General features: G+C 51.4%; 1 protein-coding gene across 3 annotated transcripts in view; it reads right to left on the bottom strand.

The window, feature by feature from the left end:
* Positions 1-16,790, bottom strand: part of LOC127032783 (zinc finger protein 665-like) — a 30,157-nt gene extending 13,367 nt beyond the window's left edge. For 2 of the 3 annotated variants that reach the window (XM_050920368.1, XM_050920370.1), the window contains exons 1-4: positions 16,589-16,788; positions 14,444-14,556; positions 8,303-8,377; positions 7,838-8,074 (exon numbers count right to left, since the gene is read on the bottom strand). In XM_050920368.1, coding sequence (XP_050776325.1) covers positions 7,838-8,074; positions 8,303-8,377; positions 14,444-14,477 — 346 coding nt within the window. In that variant the 5' untranslated portion in view covers positions 14,478-14,556; positions 16,589-16,788. Of the gene's footprint in view, positions 1-7,837; positions 8,075-8,302; positions 8,378-14,443; positions 14,557-16,588 lie in introns of all 3 variants that reach the window. The other variant, XM_050920369.1, reaches the window with a different exon arrangement.
* Between the last annotated feature and the right edge of the window lie 236 nt (positions 16,791-17,026).

Here is a 17,026-nt window from a genome sequence, read left to right as displayed (position 1 = left end):
AGACACTGCCAGGTCCCCTTTTCTCGACCAGACTTTCAGTTGAAAACTGGGCACCTGACAACCCTAATATGGCACCTGGACACAGAAGCCAAAAACCAGACTGTCCAGGTAAAACCTGAACGGGTGCCAACCCTAACGGCAGCTCAGGGGCGAGGGTAGAATCTGTGACAAATTTGGAGTCCTTTGGTCCAAGGGTTCCCGAGAGACAGAACTCCCCCAGAATTCCCTGTTTGTCAAACTTCACCTTTCTCAGAACAGGCACAACAGAAATGCAGCACAACAAATAAGCCACCAAAACCAGTTGCTACAAAGTTCTTAGCCAGTGGCTCTCAAACTTTTGTACTGGTGACCCCTTTCATATAGCAAGCCTCTGAGTGTAACCCTCCTTATACATTAAAATCACTTTTGAATATATTTAACACCATTATAAACGTTGGAGGCAAAGCAGGGTTTGGGCTGGAGTCTGACAGTTCACAACCCTCCATGTAATAACCTCGTGACCCCCTGAGGGGTCCCGACCCCCAGTGTGAGAAAACCTGCTCTTAGCTATGCTTCCAGGAGGGGAGGAATGAACCACTGCAGAGCTCACAGAAAGAGAAGCTACTTTACAGAGGAGCCTGTAGCCTAACGGGAGGGGCCACGGGCTAAGAGCCTGAAGGCTAGGAGGTCAAGTCTCCACTGACTGCTGTTAATATTTCTGTGTGCTTCAGAGCTCTTATTGCCAAGGGCTCACAACCTTAATCAGAAATGGCGGAAGCTTCCCCCAGCCCTGCACCCACACCGCCTCTTCCCCCTAAAACCCTACCCCCTCCCTGCATCCTTGTCCTTACCCTGGTAAAAAGTGGGAGGGCTATTAAAAGGGCTTTTTAAAGTGTGTATGTGGGGGGGCATAGCCCCGACCTTAACCCGAGGGGAGATAACAATCGTTAACCTAATTTTACAGCTACAATTGCTGAGTTTGCACAAGGTCACTTCAAGCAGAGTTGGGAACAGAACCTAGGTCTCTAATACAGCAGCCTCCCTGACTCAGGGCCTGTCTACACGGTGCTGCAGGGCAGACTACAGTCATGTCAACTGCAGAGCGCATCAAAATGTTGCGTTCTAACTGCCCCACATAGACTCTGCTGGTGCAAACTAAGAAGTGCCCAGTGTGCACTCATGTAATCCCGTTCCAGAACAGACGATGTTAATGCGGACTAGGTACCTTTTAGCTTGCACCAGCATAGGGCACAGTGCAACATTTCAACGCCCTCTGCAACTTGCACCCCTGTAATCAGGACTGAGGCCCGTGTAGACAGGCCCTCAGACACACTGCCTTTTAGAATGAATATGCCAAACCTATGTGCTGGACTATTCTCTCTGTAGCCACTTCTCTCCCGACTAGTTCACACCCTCTGCCAGAGTCCAGAGCTTCTGACTCCCAGCCCTGCAGCACAGCCTGGCACGCACCCAGTAAGCCTGTCAGCACATTTGGAGATGCCACGTAAATTATGTAATTAACTGATTTGAATATTTGATTAACGTACTTGAATCCTATCACCATCAAAGCCATCAACTCTACGCTTCTACTGTCTCTGAAATGTCCATTTCTTCCCAGCTCTAAATACATAAATTCTATCAATAAGATAATTCCTCCTCAGTTCAGAAAGCTCTCAGCCACCCCTCCCTGACCCCCCCAACCCTGTCACAACTCTCCTCAAATCCCACTTTGTTCTGCTGCTCCTCCCCTCACATCCCCGCAAATCTCCTCAAATCCTCCCTTGTTCCCCTGCCCCTCCCCTCATACCCCCAAATCTCCTTAAATCCCCCCTTGTTCCCCTGCCCCATCCCTCGCATTCCCACAAATCTCCTCAAATCCTCCCTTGTTCCCCTGCCCCATCCCTCGCATTCCCACAAATCTCCTCAAATCCTCCCTTGTTCCCCTGCCCCTCCCCTCATACCCCCAAATCTCCTTAAATCCCCCCTTGTTCCCTTGCCCCTCCCCTCATATCCCCTGAAATCTCCTCATACCCCCTTGTTCCCCTGCCCCTCCCCTCGCATCCCCACGAATCTCCCCAAATCCCCCCTTGTTCCCCTGCCCCTCCTCTCAGACCCCTCAAATCTCCTCAAATCCCTTCTCTCTGCTCCAGACCCTGCCTGCGATAGTCCCGAGACTGCAGCTTCTGACTCTGGTTTGTCCTGAACTTTGCTAGTGAGTGGCTGATGCCTGACCCTGATCTCCTGGTAACCTGGCCCTGTCTGCCTCCTGACACTTGACTCTCGGTTTGCTCTGTGGCCCGTCTCAGACTCTGACCTTCCAGTAGCTGACATGGCCTGACTACTGCTCTGTCCACTAGGCCTGACTGCCCTCATCCCTGTCATGACAGTATGCTCAGACCATTTTTGCCTCTCCCCAACATCCATCCAACCTCTTCACAGATGATGAAAGGGGCTGGCCACCCTCCAATCAGCCGCTCCCCCCCCAATGGCCTGGGACCTGCAGGATCAAGGCACCTCTCTGCAGGCGGAGGACCTCGCACTACAGACCCACTCTGCGCAGCGTGCCCTCAATGCACAGACCCTATGTGAGCAGCTAGCGCACTCACAGGGAGAAGCAGTGACACTCTGTGCCCAAACAAACCACCTATCACCTGAACCAAGCCCATAGGCGCAACTGTGTGAATGGTTCAATGGGGATCTTCGGAAATTCTGGGATTTTCTGGACCAATGCAGGCTGCTCTTCTTGATTCGCCCCAGAGTGTACTCACAGACCAGACTAAGGTGAGGCTAGTCTTCAGCCTGCTCTCTGGCAAAGTGCTCCATTGGGCTTCCCCGCTGTTGGTGCGCAACGGCCCTGCACTCTCCGACTGGGATGCCTTCCTGCAAGCCTTCGTGACCCTCTTTGATCTGCACAGCAGAGTCTGCCCTCAAGAAGCTTTGCCAGGGGCAAAAGCCTGCCACCTCCTACACCTCACATTTCCGACGGCTCAGGCCTGATGTTGAATGGAAGGAAGCAGCCCAACTTTACCAGTTCCACTGGGGACTCAATGACGGGGTCAAAGACTAACTAGCCCATGTTAAAAACTGATGCACCTAGGTGCCTTTATTGACCTAACCCTGCACATTGGCTCTCGGCTGTGAGAACAGGAGGAGGAAAGGGACAGGATACAGAGGGACCTAGACAAATTAGAGGATTGGGCCAAAAGAAATCTGATGAGGTTCAACAAGGACAAGTGCAGAGTCCTGCACTTAGGACAGAAGAATCTCATGCACCACTACAGGCTGGGGACCGAATGGGTAGGAAGCAGTTCTGCACAAAAGGACCTAGGGGTTACAGTGGATGAGAAGCTGGATATGAGTCAACAGTGTGCCCTTGTTGCCAAGAAGACTAATGGCATTTTGGGCTGTATAAGTAGAGGCATTGCCAGAAGATCGAGGGACATGATCATTCCCCTCTATTCAGCATTGGTGAGGCCTCATCTGGAGTACTGTGTCCAGTTTTGGGCCTCACACTACAAGAAAAATGTGGAAAAATTGGAAAGAGTCCAGCGGAGGGCAACAAAAATGATTAGGGAGCTGGAGCACATGACTTATGAGGAGAGGCTGAGGGAACTGGGATTGTTTAGTTTGCAGAAGAGAAAAGAGTGAGGGGGATTTGATAGCTGCTTTCAACTACCTGAAAGGGGGTTCCAAAGAGGATGGATCTAGACTGTTCTCAGTGGTAGCAAATGACAGAACAAGGAGTAATGGGCTCAAGTTGCAATGGGAGAGGTTTAGGTTGGATATTAAGAAAAACTTTTTCACTAGGAGGGTGGTGAAGCACTGGAATGGGTTACCTCGGGAGGTGGCGGAATCTCCTTCCTTAGAGGTTTTTAAGGTCAGGCTCGACAAAGCCCTGGCTGGAATGATTTAGTTGGGGATTGGTCCTGCTTTAAGCAGGTGGTTGGACTAGATGACCTCCTGAGATCCCTTCCAATCCTGATATTCTATGATTCTATGAAAGGTATGTGGCCCGATACTCCACATCCGCCCTCCACACTGAGGCCTGAAGAACTGAGTCCTGAACCCATGTGGGTTGACCTAAGTCGCCGACGTCTGATCCCGGAGAAGAGTGAGTGTCAACAACAGCTGAACCTCTGTTTTCACTTGGGGGCAGGGTGGGGAACGACCAGGACACACCCTTGCTTCCTACCCAGCTCAGAATAACTTGGGAAATGGACCAGCCCAGGCCCAGTGTGTATGTGTGAACTCCATGATCCGGAACCAACCCCACCCTCTAGTAGAACCCCACCTGGGAACCATGGTGCCTCTCCGTGTTTCCAGTTGCTACTGAGGTTGCAGGTCTTGGGGCAAGCAAGGTAGATCTCCCCATAGCTAGTGATGATAGACTCCAGGTATGCTGCCAATTTTATAGCTGCTGAGGCAGCCAAAATCCTCTAGATCTGCCCAAAACCCACACCAGACCTTGTGGAGATGATTGATGGGTCACCTTGATTGTTGGGATAATTCTTGGCATTCCTTGGTTGGAGCGGCGTGACCACGTATCTCCTGGTAGTGGAGGAACATTAGCTTCTCCTTCGAATATGGTCAGAAAGCATGTCTCCAATGATGCAACCAACCCCAAAATGACCCATACCTGGGCCTCAGGATGGGAGGAGACTCTCAGAATCAGAACACTGGATGGTGGAGTCTACCCAGATGTGAGTGGCAACATGGCAGAACCTCAGCCTCCCTGACAAGTACTGTAACTACCTGGATGTGTTCAAAATGAAAAATGCAGACTCACTACCCTCACACAGAGACTTTGACTGCCTGATAGACCTACATGCCAGGGTAAAGTTGCCCTACTGGCAGATATACTCCATGTCTGATCCAGAGCTGGAGTCGCTATGTGTGTATATCCAGGAAAATATCACCAACGGCTTCATTTGGTGATCCACCTCTCCAGTGGGGGCATCAGCTCAATTTGTGAAGAAGGATGGGTCACTACACCTCTGCGTAGACTATTGTGCACTGAAACAAGTGACTATTCATAACCAGTACCCCTTACCCCTTATTCTGGAATTGCTGGACTGCCCGAAGACCACCAGGATCTTCACAAAACCAGACCTTCGGGGAGGGGCATACAATCTAGAGCACATAAGACTGGAGCTGAATGGAAGACCACTTTTTGTACCCAATATGGGCACTTTGAATACTTGGTGATGTCATTTGGCTTAACCAGTGCTCCTACAACATTTCAGCATTTTGTGAACGATGTGTTCAGGGATCTCCTAGACCAGTATGTGATTACCCACCTCATCCATAAACTAGTATTTCCTGAGAACCTGGAGCAGAACTGCCACCATGTCTTGGGGAGACTATGGAAGTATGGTTTGCATGCCAAACTGGAAAAGTGCACCTTCAACCAAACCACCAACTGATTTTTGCGATGCATCATCTTTCCAGAGGGAATTAGGATGGATCTACAGAAGGTGAAAGTCATTTGCAACTGGACAGCACCCCGAACTCTCTGGGAACTTCGGAGCTTCCTGGGCTTTGCAAATTTTTATAGGAGATTCATCACTAATGTCTCTTCTCACTTAACTTCCCTCCTCCACAAAGCTGTGTGATTTGCTTAGTCGCCCAAAGCCCAGCTCGCTTTTGACCAGCTAAAGGCTGCCTTCACCATGGCCCCAATCCCAGCACACTCTGACCCAATTCATCCATTGGTAGTGAAAACAGATGCATCTAACGTGGTGCATGGGGTGAATCATAGAATCATAGAATATTAGGATTGGAAGGGAACTCAGGAGTCATCTAATCCAACCCCCTGCTCGAAGCAGGACAATCCCCAGATTATCTGGAATGGCTATGGCCCCGAAGAACGCATTTGGGAGCCTGCCTCCCGTGTCTACAGCCCTGATGCGATAGAAGAAATCCACAAGGCTCACCCAGACATGCCTGTGCCGGCACCATGATAAAGGGTTGGAATCTGGGCCCAGGGGGTTCTGGGCCACTGACACCTCTTTGTCATCACAGGAGGCTTAGGTAGGGCTCCCATATGAGGACCGTGTGAGGCTGTGCTCAGCAGTATGTACCACCCAGCAGGATGGCAGTGGGGGCCCCTCACAACTCCCTCACTGGCAGATAACCAGTACTTAAACTAGGAAGCCATGAAGGGGAGCTGTCTGAGCAACAACACAGACTGCCTGTCTGTTTCTGCTCCACACCATGCCTGTGATAGACCCTAGACTCCGGTTTCTGACCTTGTCTTGTCCTTGACTTTGCTACTCGACGGCTGTCTGTAACCTGGTGCCTGACCCTAATCTCCTGGTAACCTGACCAGGTCTGCCTCCAGACACTTGACTCTCCGTTTGCTCTCTGGCCCGTCTTGGACTCTGCCTGAGGCTTGCTCTGACCACTAGGTCTGACTGCCCTCTTTCAAGTCATGACAAGTCCCTTCTGGCCTTGCACTCTATGAATTTAAAGCTATTCCAAAATAACTCCATTTACACATAAGCCCAGAGCGTGTCTGCATAGGGGTTCATATTAGTTTAATTAAACCAGTTTAAAACCAATTTAGTGCAACTTTGCTGTTTTGATATGGCTTAATTTTTGCCACATGGGCTCATTTTAGAGCACTGGATCTCAGAAATCCCTTGATCAATTGCCTTCAAATTTTCCCCACTCACCCAACAATTTTCATGCTCATCTGACTTTATTTGTATGGAGATTTTACAGAGAGAGACAAAATTCTGGCCAGATCCTCCGCTGGTAGAAATCAGTGTAAGCTCACATCTGCTCAAGGGAGGTATGCCAGCTGGGGATCTGTCCTTAAAACAGGGACTTAGCTACAGGTTAAATATTTAATAACCACACACCTCAATGCTGGAGGAATAGGGTCATGAACCCAGGTCGTTCTGCTCCACAAACACAGGCCTTGCCCCCGTGAACTAAAGAGGAACTCCCCCCAGCTGTAGCAGTAGTAGGTCTCTTATATTCTCTGTCGGCCCAGCCACTAGAGCAGTGGTTCCCAAACTTTAACAACATGGGAACCCCTTTCACTAAAATGTCAAGTCTCGTGAACGCTCTCTTAAAAATGAATATTTCAAGGTATTTTCTCCTTTACCTGAGTAAAAGTTATAAAAGCAGTGATCTTGGAAATATTAAATTTGTTTTTATGACATGCTTATTACACACTCTTTATTATTAATTGTTATTTATCATTACAATATTATTATTACATTATGAAAATGACACCACACTTGCAAGATCTCCCTTTTGTAGCTTGTATCACTTTGAATAAGCCTGTTTTAAGACAAGGCTGGTATGTTTCATCAAGGAGTATCAGATGTGAAACAGCATGAAGGTATTTAAGAAGTCGACTCAAAGAATTCCTCCTACACAAGCATTCAGGTCTTGAGCAGTCCAGGCAAACAATGCACATTACAACAAAGCTCAAACTTGTTCTTCATAATAATTTTAAAAACAATATTAGCTGCCTATTTAATTTTAAAAACAGCAAAAAATATCCACCTCCCTTTCCATTACATATAAGGACCCTTGAAGTTTAAATCTCCTCAGTGTGATAGATATGCTTGCATTGATCTGCTTAGCTCTAGGAAGTCCAGGCGCTATGGGCTGCTGGTCTCATGCTGCCCAGGGTCCCTAGGGACAGCTCTGTCCGCCATTAGGGAATTTTTCCCTGAGAATCCCCTGTCACATTTCACAAACCCCAGTTTGGGAACCACTGCACTAAAGTATAACACCACTCAGGTACAAATGCACATACACAGCATCTTTCTTCTCTCCACACCACAGGCACCTCCCTCTATCCTCTCCATTAATGCCCTCTGCCCTCCCATCTGCCACTGACCTCCATCCTTGGGACTCCTTGTGGCTTTCTTGCGAGTCTTGCGCTTGCCCTCCTGGCTCTGCTCCCTCACCAGCTCCCGCAGCATCTTCTCCACCTGGCTCCGGCCGGCGGTCTGCAGGATGAGACCCAGCTGCCGACGCAAGTCAGGGGTCATCCCTCCTTCACTGGGCCCAGCCGTGGCTGAGTTCTGCACCTGGGCTGGCTCCAGCTGGCCCTGCTCTGACTCCATCTCTATACCTGAAAGGGAACCAGGCTATCAGCATGCTGCTCTGATGTGAGGGAAAGTGAAGGTAGCCTAGAGGGATCTGTGTATAAATTAGGAGTAATGCACTTAGGTTGCTGAGATTGATTCCCTGTGTGAATGAGGAGTGTTCTCCATGGACTGCCCCTTGATTTACCCTGAGGAGCACTTCTGTAGTGTGAAGAATGCACAGGTATGTTTCTACCCTACCCAGAACAACTTACCGGACACCAATCCTCTCCTTCTGTGGGACTCGGCAAAAGCGGTTATCCGGGGCCAGCTGATCGCAATCTCCTCCGCTAAGGGAAACATGGAATGGACTAGCATTAGAAGGACAGCTCAGACATCAGAAGTGCTTAGATACGAGGGCGAAAACCCCAGCCCAGATTAATAGATGACATGGGTAAAGGAGACAGAGACAGGTGGCTAGGTTAGATTTTCATGATTTTAAGGCCAGACGAGACCTTTATGGCCATCTAGTCTGATCTCCTATATCACACAGGCCAGAAAGCCTCTCATATCTTGAGAGAGCCCACATCTTGTGGATGAGCTAGAACCACTCTTTAGAAAGAGAGCTAAGGTACTTACACAGCCCCCATTATCAGAACATCTGAGCATTCCTCAGCCTTCGCTGCTCCCATCCTCACAACATCCCTGTGAGGTAACACAATGCTATTATCCCCATGTTACAAATGGGAAACTAGGGCACAGAGAGAATAAGTCCCTAGGAAAAAATCTGTAGGAGAACAGGGAACTGAATATGGGTCTTCAGAGTCCCAGGCTAATACTCTGCCTGCTGGACCATCAACAGACAGCCAAGCTTCATTCACAGACCCAAGAAGTAGAGACTTCCCCCCAGCCCTATGTTACTGTTCCAGTGTTTAATTCCCTTCTCTGTTGAAAACATGGCCCTTATTTTCCATTCGGACTTATCTAGCCTCAGTTTCCAGCTGCTGGATCTCTGCCTGCCTTTGTCTGCTAGATCAAGGTCTGCTGTCAGAAATCTCCTTCTCAGATTGGTATTGATAAACCACGATCAAGTGACCCTCTTCACTTTGGTTATCAGCTACACAGAGGAAGCTCTAGAAAGCTGAGTAGGGGGCTCAGAATGGCAAGATCTAAGCTTAATCCTGTGCGCTCTGAATTCGATGGAAAAATCCCCACTGATGCAGGAACAGACTTCTAGAAAATATGAGAGTCTGAAGAACTTAGCCCAGTTACTTGGATTCCTCCATGGCTTCCTACCAGCCATGCTAATGGAAGAAGCTGATGTAACGCCCTTTCCAGAAGCAGGAAAATCAAGAGGCTCCCTTCTGGCCCTGGAATCTGTCAGTCTAGGATGAATGGGCTGCTTACAGGCTGATCACATCCATTAGCTCTGGTTTTATCATGCAGGCCAGGACAGCTGCTCCTTGTGACTGTAATAAGCAGTGTGGCTGCCTAATGGATAGTCCACTGGACTGGGAGTTGGGAGACCCAGGTTCTATGCACAACTCCAGCCAACTGGCTGACCTTGAGTGAGTCACTGCCTTGTTCCATGCCTTGGTTTCCCCAATTGTTAAAGGGGATAAAAATAGTGATCTCCTTTGGCAAATGCTTTGAGAACTCCTGTTGAAAAGTGTGCTGTATTGAATGACATCAATATTCTCTGCTCTCTCTGGTTGCTTGGTGGCTCTCATACAACATCCTCTGTGACGCTGAACAGTCATCAGATCAGGTGGAGGAGCCATGCCCAGAGTTATGCAGCACAGGCACCTTGGATGTGGCAATACTCTTTTCCTTATTTAATTTGGCTCCTGAGCGGTTAACCCAAATGGTCCATTCCCCCTCCCGCCACCACGGCTGTTAAAATAGCCAACGGCCCTCCCCGCGGTGTGTGACGTCAGTGGGCCATCCCAGGCCTAAGAGTCCTCACAGCAGCTAAAGAAACCAGCTCTAGCTTTCAGCACCCAGGTCAGCAAGGCACTTAGGTAGGTGCCAAACTTTAAGTGCATGAGTAGGATTCCAATGGGACTACGCATGTTCTGAGAGCCACGCACACGCTTAAACACCTGGCCTTACTTACGTGCCTCAGCAAGGATTTAGGGGCTGAATTTTAACCTGGTGATTTTAAAGAGGTGGGGGGTGTTATCTCCTATCTCCAAATACTAAAATTTAATGGCAGGCGAATATCATTCCCAAAACAAACAGCCTCAGATCTGGACTCACAGCTCAGTATGTTCAATGGTTTGCTAGGACATATGACCACCTCTGAGATGGCCTTCATTCCCTAGCTGCCTTTACTTATCCCTCCTTCTGTAGGGTACAGGAATTGGGTGATATCCCTTTAAATTGCTTGTGAATGCTCACAAAAATGAAACTGGATTAATCACACTCGTGGCTATTTCATGGTGTTGCTAGAGGGCAGAGTTAAGGTTGTTTGGGTGACTTAGCTGTGCATATCCATACCTCAATGTATGTGCTGGATTTCTTTTTAAGTTTAACCTTAACTGAACCTCCTGGAATAACATCCTTGTAATGTATCTTACCCTCAATTCCTGGTATGTACTATTATCAATCATAACTTCATCTGGATGTAGGTTTTAATCACACCTTGACACAGAATTGTGGTTCAGAATCTCAGTGTTCATTTAGATAAAAACAGGTATTGAGTTCCTTATGATTGCGGAAAGCCCGGAACAAATGAGCTCTCAGCTACTTCACTCATTTGGATCAGGGAGAGGTGGACTCCTTCATTCCGTGGCTGTGACTATGGTATTTTCTCCAAGACAGCACAGAGTTCAGCATCTGGCTGCAGCCGGATACTGTTTTCTGTTTCCCTCCCCTGCCGGGACCTGTCGGCAGCTGCCTCTTGCTCTCTAGTTTTCACTGCAAAAGACAGTGAATTGGGTTACAGCACAGGAGACTTGCAGCCATGAAGAGGAGGGGGATGAAAATTGAAGGATAGTGAGGCAGCTGGGAGAGAGATGCCTCTGAAGCTATTGGCACCTCCCTCTTTCCCTGGCGCAGGTGAGGAAGAAGGAGTCTCTTAGGGTATGGCTACATTTGGAATTTCAAAGCGCTGCCCCGGCAGCGCTGCGGGAGTGCTGCCACGGCAGCGCTTTGAAGTGTGAGTGTAGTCAGAGCGGCAGCGCTGGGAGAGAGCTCTCCCAGCGCTGCATGTAAACCATATCCCTTACGGGTGTAGCGTGCAGCGCTGGGAGCCGCGCTCCCAGCGCTGCTGCCCTGATTACACTGACGCTTTACAGCGCTGTATCTTGTAGCGCTCAGGGGTGTGTTTTTTCACACCCCAGTTGCAGAGCTGTAAAGTGTGAGTGTAGCCAAGGCCTTAATTGCATTATTTAGATAACATCATGGGAGTGGGGCTGGGCTGCTTGCAGAGCACAGCAAAGAAATCCATCCTTGGAAATTACTGTCAAAAATAACCAATGGTCTCATTGATTTTAGTCTCACCTCGGTTGCTGGGTTGAGTGTGCAGGTGCCAGGCAGTGCTGGCAGCCAGTGATACACAGAAGGTCAAACTACGATCTGATGGTCCCAGCTGGTCTTGACTCTGTGACTCTAAAGGGATACCACCCAGTTCCTAGCCACTTCCCCTTCTAACTGAATAGCCCCATGATTTTTTGTTAGGGTTGAAAGAAAGCGAATGATTTTATAAGGTAGACAAGGAGACATAGGCTAGCTTTATGTTTAAAGGCATTTGCTGCAATTCTGGAGACCAGGGTTTCATTCCCAGCTCTGCCTCTGACCCCTTCTATAAATTGCCTTACCGCTTGGTGCCTCAGTTTCCCCATTTGATAATAATTCTTGTCTATTTAGCTCTTCAGGGAGAGATTACCTCTTATTGTGTGTCTGTGCAGCGCCCAGCACGACAGGGCCCTGACCTCAGTCACATTGTGTCTGTGCAGTGCCTGGTGCCGCAGGAACCTGACCTCGGTCACTGTGTGCCTGTGCAGCACCCAGCATGACAGGGCCCTGACCTCAGTCTCTGTGTGTTTGTGTAGCGCCCAGCATGACAGGGCCCCAATCTTGGTTACTATGTGTCTGTTCAGCGCCTGGCGCGACGGGGCCCTCATCTCAGTCACTGTGTGTCTGGGCAGCGCCCGGCACGACGGGGCCCTCATCTCGGTCACTGTGCGTCTGGGCAGTGCCCGGCGCGACAGGGCCCTCATCTTGGTCACTGTGCGTCTGGGCAGTGCCCGGCGCGACGGGGCCCTCATCTTGGTCACTGTGCGTCTGGGCAGTGCCCGGCGCGATGGGGCCCTGATCTCAGTCACTGTGTGTCTGTGCAGTACCTGGTGCGACAGGGCTCTGATCTCAGTCACTATGTGTCTGTGCAGCGCCCGGTGTGACGGGGCCCAGATTATGAGCCTCTGTACTATAAAAAATAATGATGTGGGTATAAAAAGCCTTGGGTAGGATTTGAAATAAACACCTCTGCCGCTTACACCCGCATAGAACTACAGCTGCCGAATGTGGAGAGGTTAAAATCTGCAGCTTGAGAAAGGGCTGCTGGTATCCAGGGTAAGGTCACGGAAAGCCACAGTCTTCCAGGAGGCCCCTGGCTCTCAGCCCCTGTTGAGAATGAAGGTTTAATGAAAAGCAGCTGGGTCTGGAAACTGGCTAGAAGGCTGAGTTGGAGCAGCTGCCCTTTTGTCTTGACCTACATTTCGGCCTCTTCAGAAGTGTCACACTGCTCTTGTGCAGGTCGGACAGCTCCAGGCTGCTCTCTGGGGCTACACAAATGCCACTTCAAGAGGCCAGATCCCCAGCTGGTGTGACTTAAAACAGCTCTATTGAAGTCAAAGGCCTGATGCTGATTTACACCTGAGGAGTATGCGGCGTCAGTGGCTTACTCTTGATATACCCCAGGGTGAGCAAGAGGGGAATGAAGCCCAGAGGGAATTTTCTGTAATATTTTTATGAAGCCTCATTGTGCCTCACTGTCCCCCTGTACATTGCATCGCTCCCCAGTGGGTGCCAAAGGATTAATGCTGCTCCTGGAATGGCATAGAAGGCGTGTGCGTGTCACCACCCAGTCTGGGGTGAAAATGCATATGGTCATTAAAGAACGGGCTGAAACCGACTCAAATCAGAGGATCCAGCAAGACAAAGGAATGCCCCAATCACTGAACAGCAAGAAAACCCAGCCCAACGGAGTAGGAGAACATGGTGTCAGGTGACTGGAAGGAGGCAGCTTTTTGGGGGGTCAGGAGAAGGAGCCAGGGATGGGGTTCATTCACAGCTTGGCTGGCCCATCATGGCACTGCTTTGGCCAGCATGGACCCAGCTCTTTGTGCTGCCCTAAGAACTTCCACATTCTATAGCTAGGGCATTAATAAACTGGTACCTTGCTTTGCAAAGGCTGCTTGTGTCGCTGCTAATATTCACTGAGCATTGCATCCTGAAGGGGCACTGTACAGGCCTCCTGCAGGAATCTGGCTGGGCTGGATTCAGTGCCAGGAGCCCTGGAGAGAAACACGGAGCACTCGTGCCAGTGCTCCAGTCTGGGAGTCTTGGAGGACCCAGTGGCGCTGTGCAGGTCCTTGGGGCCCAGCCCACTAATGGGGTCACTCCCAGGGGACCAGTGAGAGGCTGGGGCATGGACCAGACTGTGTGATAGCAGGGGACATGATGGTGGCCACAGACGTGGGCGGGTGGGGGAGGATGATAGCAGGCTTCAAATACTTGAAAGGCTGCCCTGAAAGGGTGGAGGAAAAGTTGTTCTCTCTTGCCACAGAGGGCAGGAAAAGAGATACTGAATTATAGAATATCAGGGTTGAAAGGGATCTCAGGAGGTCATCTAGTCCAACCCCCTGCTCAAAGCAGGACCAATCCCCACACAGATTTTTGCCCCAGATCCCTAAATGGCCCCTCAAGGATTGAACTCACAAGCCTAGGTTTAGCAGACCAATGCTCAAACCACTGATACCCTCCCCTCAATGGGTTCAAACTGCAGCAAAGTAGATTTACATTAAATCTCTGGACAAACTTCCTTACTATAAGAACAGAAGGACAGTGGCACAGATTGCCTAGGGAGGTTGTGGAAGCTCCTTCACTGGAGGTTTTCAAATGGAGGCTGGATAGTCATCTCTCTTGGACGGTTTAGATACAACAAATCCTGCATCTTGGCAAGGGGTTAGACTGGATGACCCTTGCGGTCCCTTGTGACCATATGGCTCTACGATTCTGGGCAAGCAGAGCTCAGCACTGCTGCTGTGGGAGGACATGGGGAGGGGATCACCTCCCCTACACAGGTTCTGGAGATGATGGAGCTGACCAAGGGACCAGGGAAGGGCCCTGAGCAGAAGCCGAGCCGGGCACTTCCTATGCCTCCTGGAGAGCAGCATGGGCAGGATCCTTACCCAGCGAGATCACGTTCTCGTAGTTCTCCTGCATGGCGAACCTGCAGGGGGCCCTGCGGTGAGACGTGCCCCTTGGTGGAATACACAGCCGCCTCCTCAAAGATCACCAGCTCCTGAAACAGTCAGAGACCCCCCTGAGTCAGAACCTGCTGCCCCAGCCACAATCCCCCCAGCCCAGTCACAGCTCCCCTCTACTTGGGGCGATCCCCACTGCACAGTGACACAGCGGCATGACCACATTCATTCCTCTGCCAAACCACTGCCTCGTCCATGTCCCCAGTCTGCTCCTTTGCATTGTTTCCCCCACCCCGGGGGCGAATTGGCCCCAGCCGCTACACTGGGACACAGTGAAAGGGTAAGGCATGCTCAGACTGACAGAGATGAAATGGGAATGTTCTGCAAGATTTTCATGGTTATTTCCCTCTGTACTTTGCATCACTTCCCAGCAGTTGGGAGGGGATGAAGTTTGCTCTCAGGGCAGGACTAAGACTCAGGTGTTAGTGTGAGTCATCATGGACTGCATGGGTCATTAAAAGGCCTACCCATCACAATGGAAAACACGAGAAAACGATGGAAGACTCTAATGGGCTGCACATCGACATCTCACAACCAGCCACCCAGAAAAAAGAGTTGGACCGAGCCTCGCAGCAGGACTAGTAGTTGACCAGCAGGGCATGGAGCAGGGTGTTCTGGGAGAAGCTACCTTTGCTTTTCTGTGCTAATTTCTGGACTTCCAGGGCTGTGTTCAGGGGACTAACCAACCCTGCTCCAGTTTGAAAATACTGCTTGGGTGTCACTGCAAATCCTGCATGAGGTGCGCTGGGTCCTGCAGAGTAGACGGAGACGAAGCCCTGGCTGGGATGATTTAGTTGGGAATTGGTCCTGCTTTGAGCAGGGGGTTGGACTAGATGACCTCCTGAGGTCTCTTCCAACCCTGATCTTCTATGAGTCTATGACAGGTCTCTGCCCAGGAGCTTGGCTCATCTGCATTCGGGTGTGCAGCAGGGAGGCTGGAGCCCAGAGGCTCAGCATGGGAGGAAGTAAGACTCTGAAGGATGAGTGGGACCTCCTGGGGGTCTGGCCACTGAAGGGTTCCTACAAGGGACTGTTGAAAAGCTGGGGCGTAGCACTGGTCCCCTAGATCTGTGACACCAAGTACAGCAGCTAAGGCACTAGGGCGTATGGCAGGGCTGAGGGGTGGCGCTCGGGATGCAGCAAAGTGAAGCTGTGGAGACAGCCAGCTGTAATTGCAGGCGAAAGAGGAGGCTGGTAAGAGGCAAGGGCTGCCCTGTAGAGCTTCCTCCAGTGAGGCAGAGGGCTGGCTCCAAATAGCAGCTACAAATGTGAATTCCCCCATTGGCTGCAGTTCAGCTCTGTTCAGCTCAGCTGGAAGCAAATTCCAATCCCTCGCACCTCCATGAAGCATAGAGAAGAAAGGGGAAGGAGTAGGTTCCAGGAAGGACTTTGGTCCATTTCTCACCGCAGTTCCCACACAGCCTTTCCCTGCAGACAGACGTGCTAGACTCTGTGATGCTGGGAAAACCCTGGCTCACTTTATTCCAGCACAGACCCTGCCCCTCCCACCGGGACCAAACCGCCCAGACACTGGTACCCCCCTCCCAGGCACAGAGCCCCCTAGCCAAGTGCAGAACCAAAGGAGCCGCTCTGGGGGGTCCCCCTGACACTGTCCCCAGGGCAGCGCATCCCCCCAGCAGCGCGGGCACCAGGCAGAGGCAGGAACTGGCTTTTCCTCTACCTGCTGCTCCCCTTCTCCCCAGGAAAGTCAGTGTGCCCCGGGGTGCTGCAGGGAGTGGGGCTGGGCAGGGCTGGGAGCCGGGACCTCCCCCCCACTGATCGCTCCTGCTGTCCCTGCCAGACTCTGCCCCTGTCTCCCTCCTGCCCGCTCCCCTCGGGCTGGGAGACTGGGTCCCTGGCCCGGCCCGACCCGTTCGCTCCCCGGAGCTGGCTCGGCTCCTGCAGGCGCTCGGGGGGTAGAGCCGGGGCGGGGGTCAGGGTGGGCAGCAGCTTTGGGACTCGCAGACCCCCGCCCCGCCCCCCGGGAGCAGAGCTGGGGCGAGGAGGGGCCGTTGGTGCACAGTCACTTTCCTGCCCGGCCCCAGCCCTTCCCCGGGTCTCGCCCTTCACCTGCAGGCTCCGGCTCAGGGGCTGGTGTCGGCAGAGCCCGGGGCTGCCCCAGGGGCTGGGTCCAGCGCCCGGAGAGTCCCCCGGCTGCGCACAGAGCGGGGTTACTGCAGGTCTGTCCCCGCACACACCCCGCTGGGGAGCAGCAGCGGCACAACCTGGGCTCCCGGCTCACTATGGATGCAGCAGCCACCGTGCGACCTGGGAAGTGCAACCCCGGATACAATGAGCAGAAAGCGAGGCAGAGAACAGCTTCACCTCCCTGCGCCACATCCAGAGCCCTCTGCTGGTAACAGCTGATGGAATCCAGGCTCTCCCGCCACTCCTTCCCGAGGAAGAAATTGGGCACAAGAACGAACCAAGACGCTTTTTAAAAGTATAGCAGCAGGGGGCGGGGGCGGGGGGACTAGACCGAACTCTAACAGGGAGGCAGAGAGAGCC

Source organism: Gopherus flavomarginatus, chromosome 12 (assembly GCF_025201925.1).
Source record: "Gopherus flavomarginatus isolate rGopFla2 chromosome 12, rGopFla2.mat.asm, whole genome shotgun sequence".
NCBI lineage: Eukaryota > Metazoa > Chordata > Testudines > Testudinidae > Gopherus > Gopherus flavomarginatus.
This window is presented reverse-complemented; position numbering and strand designations above follow the sequence as displayed.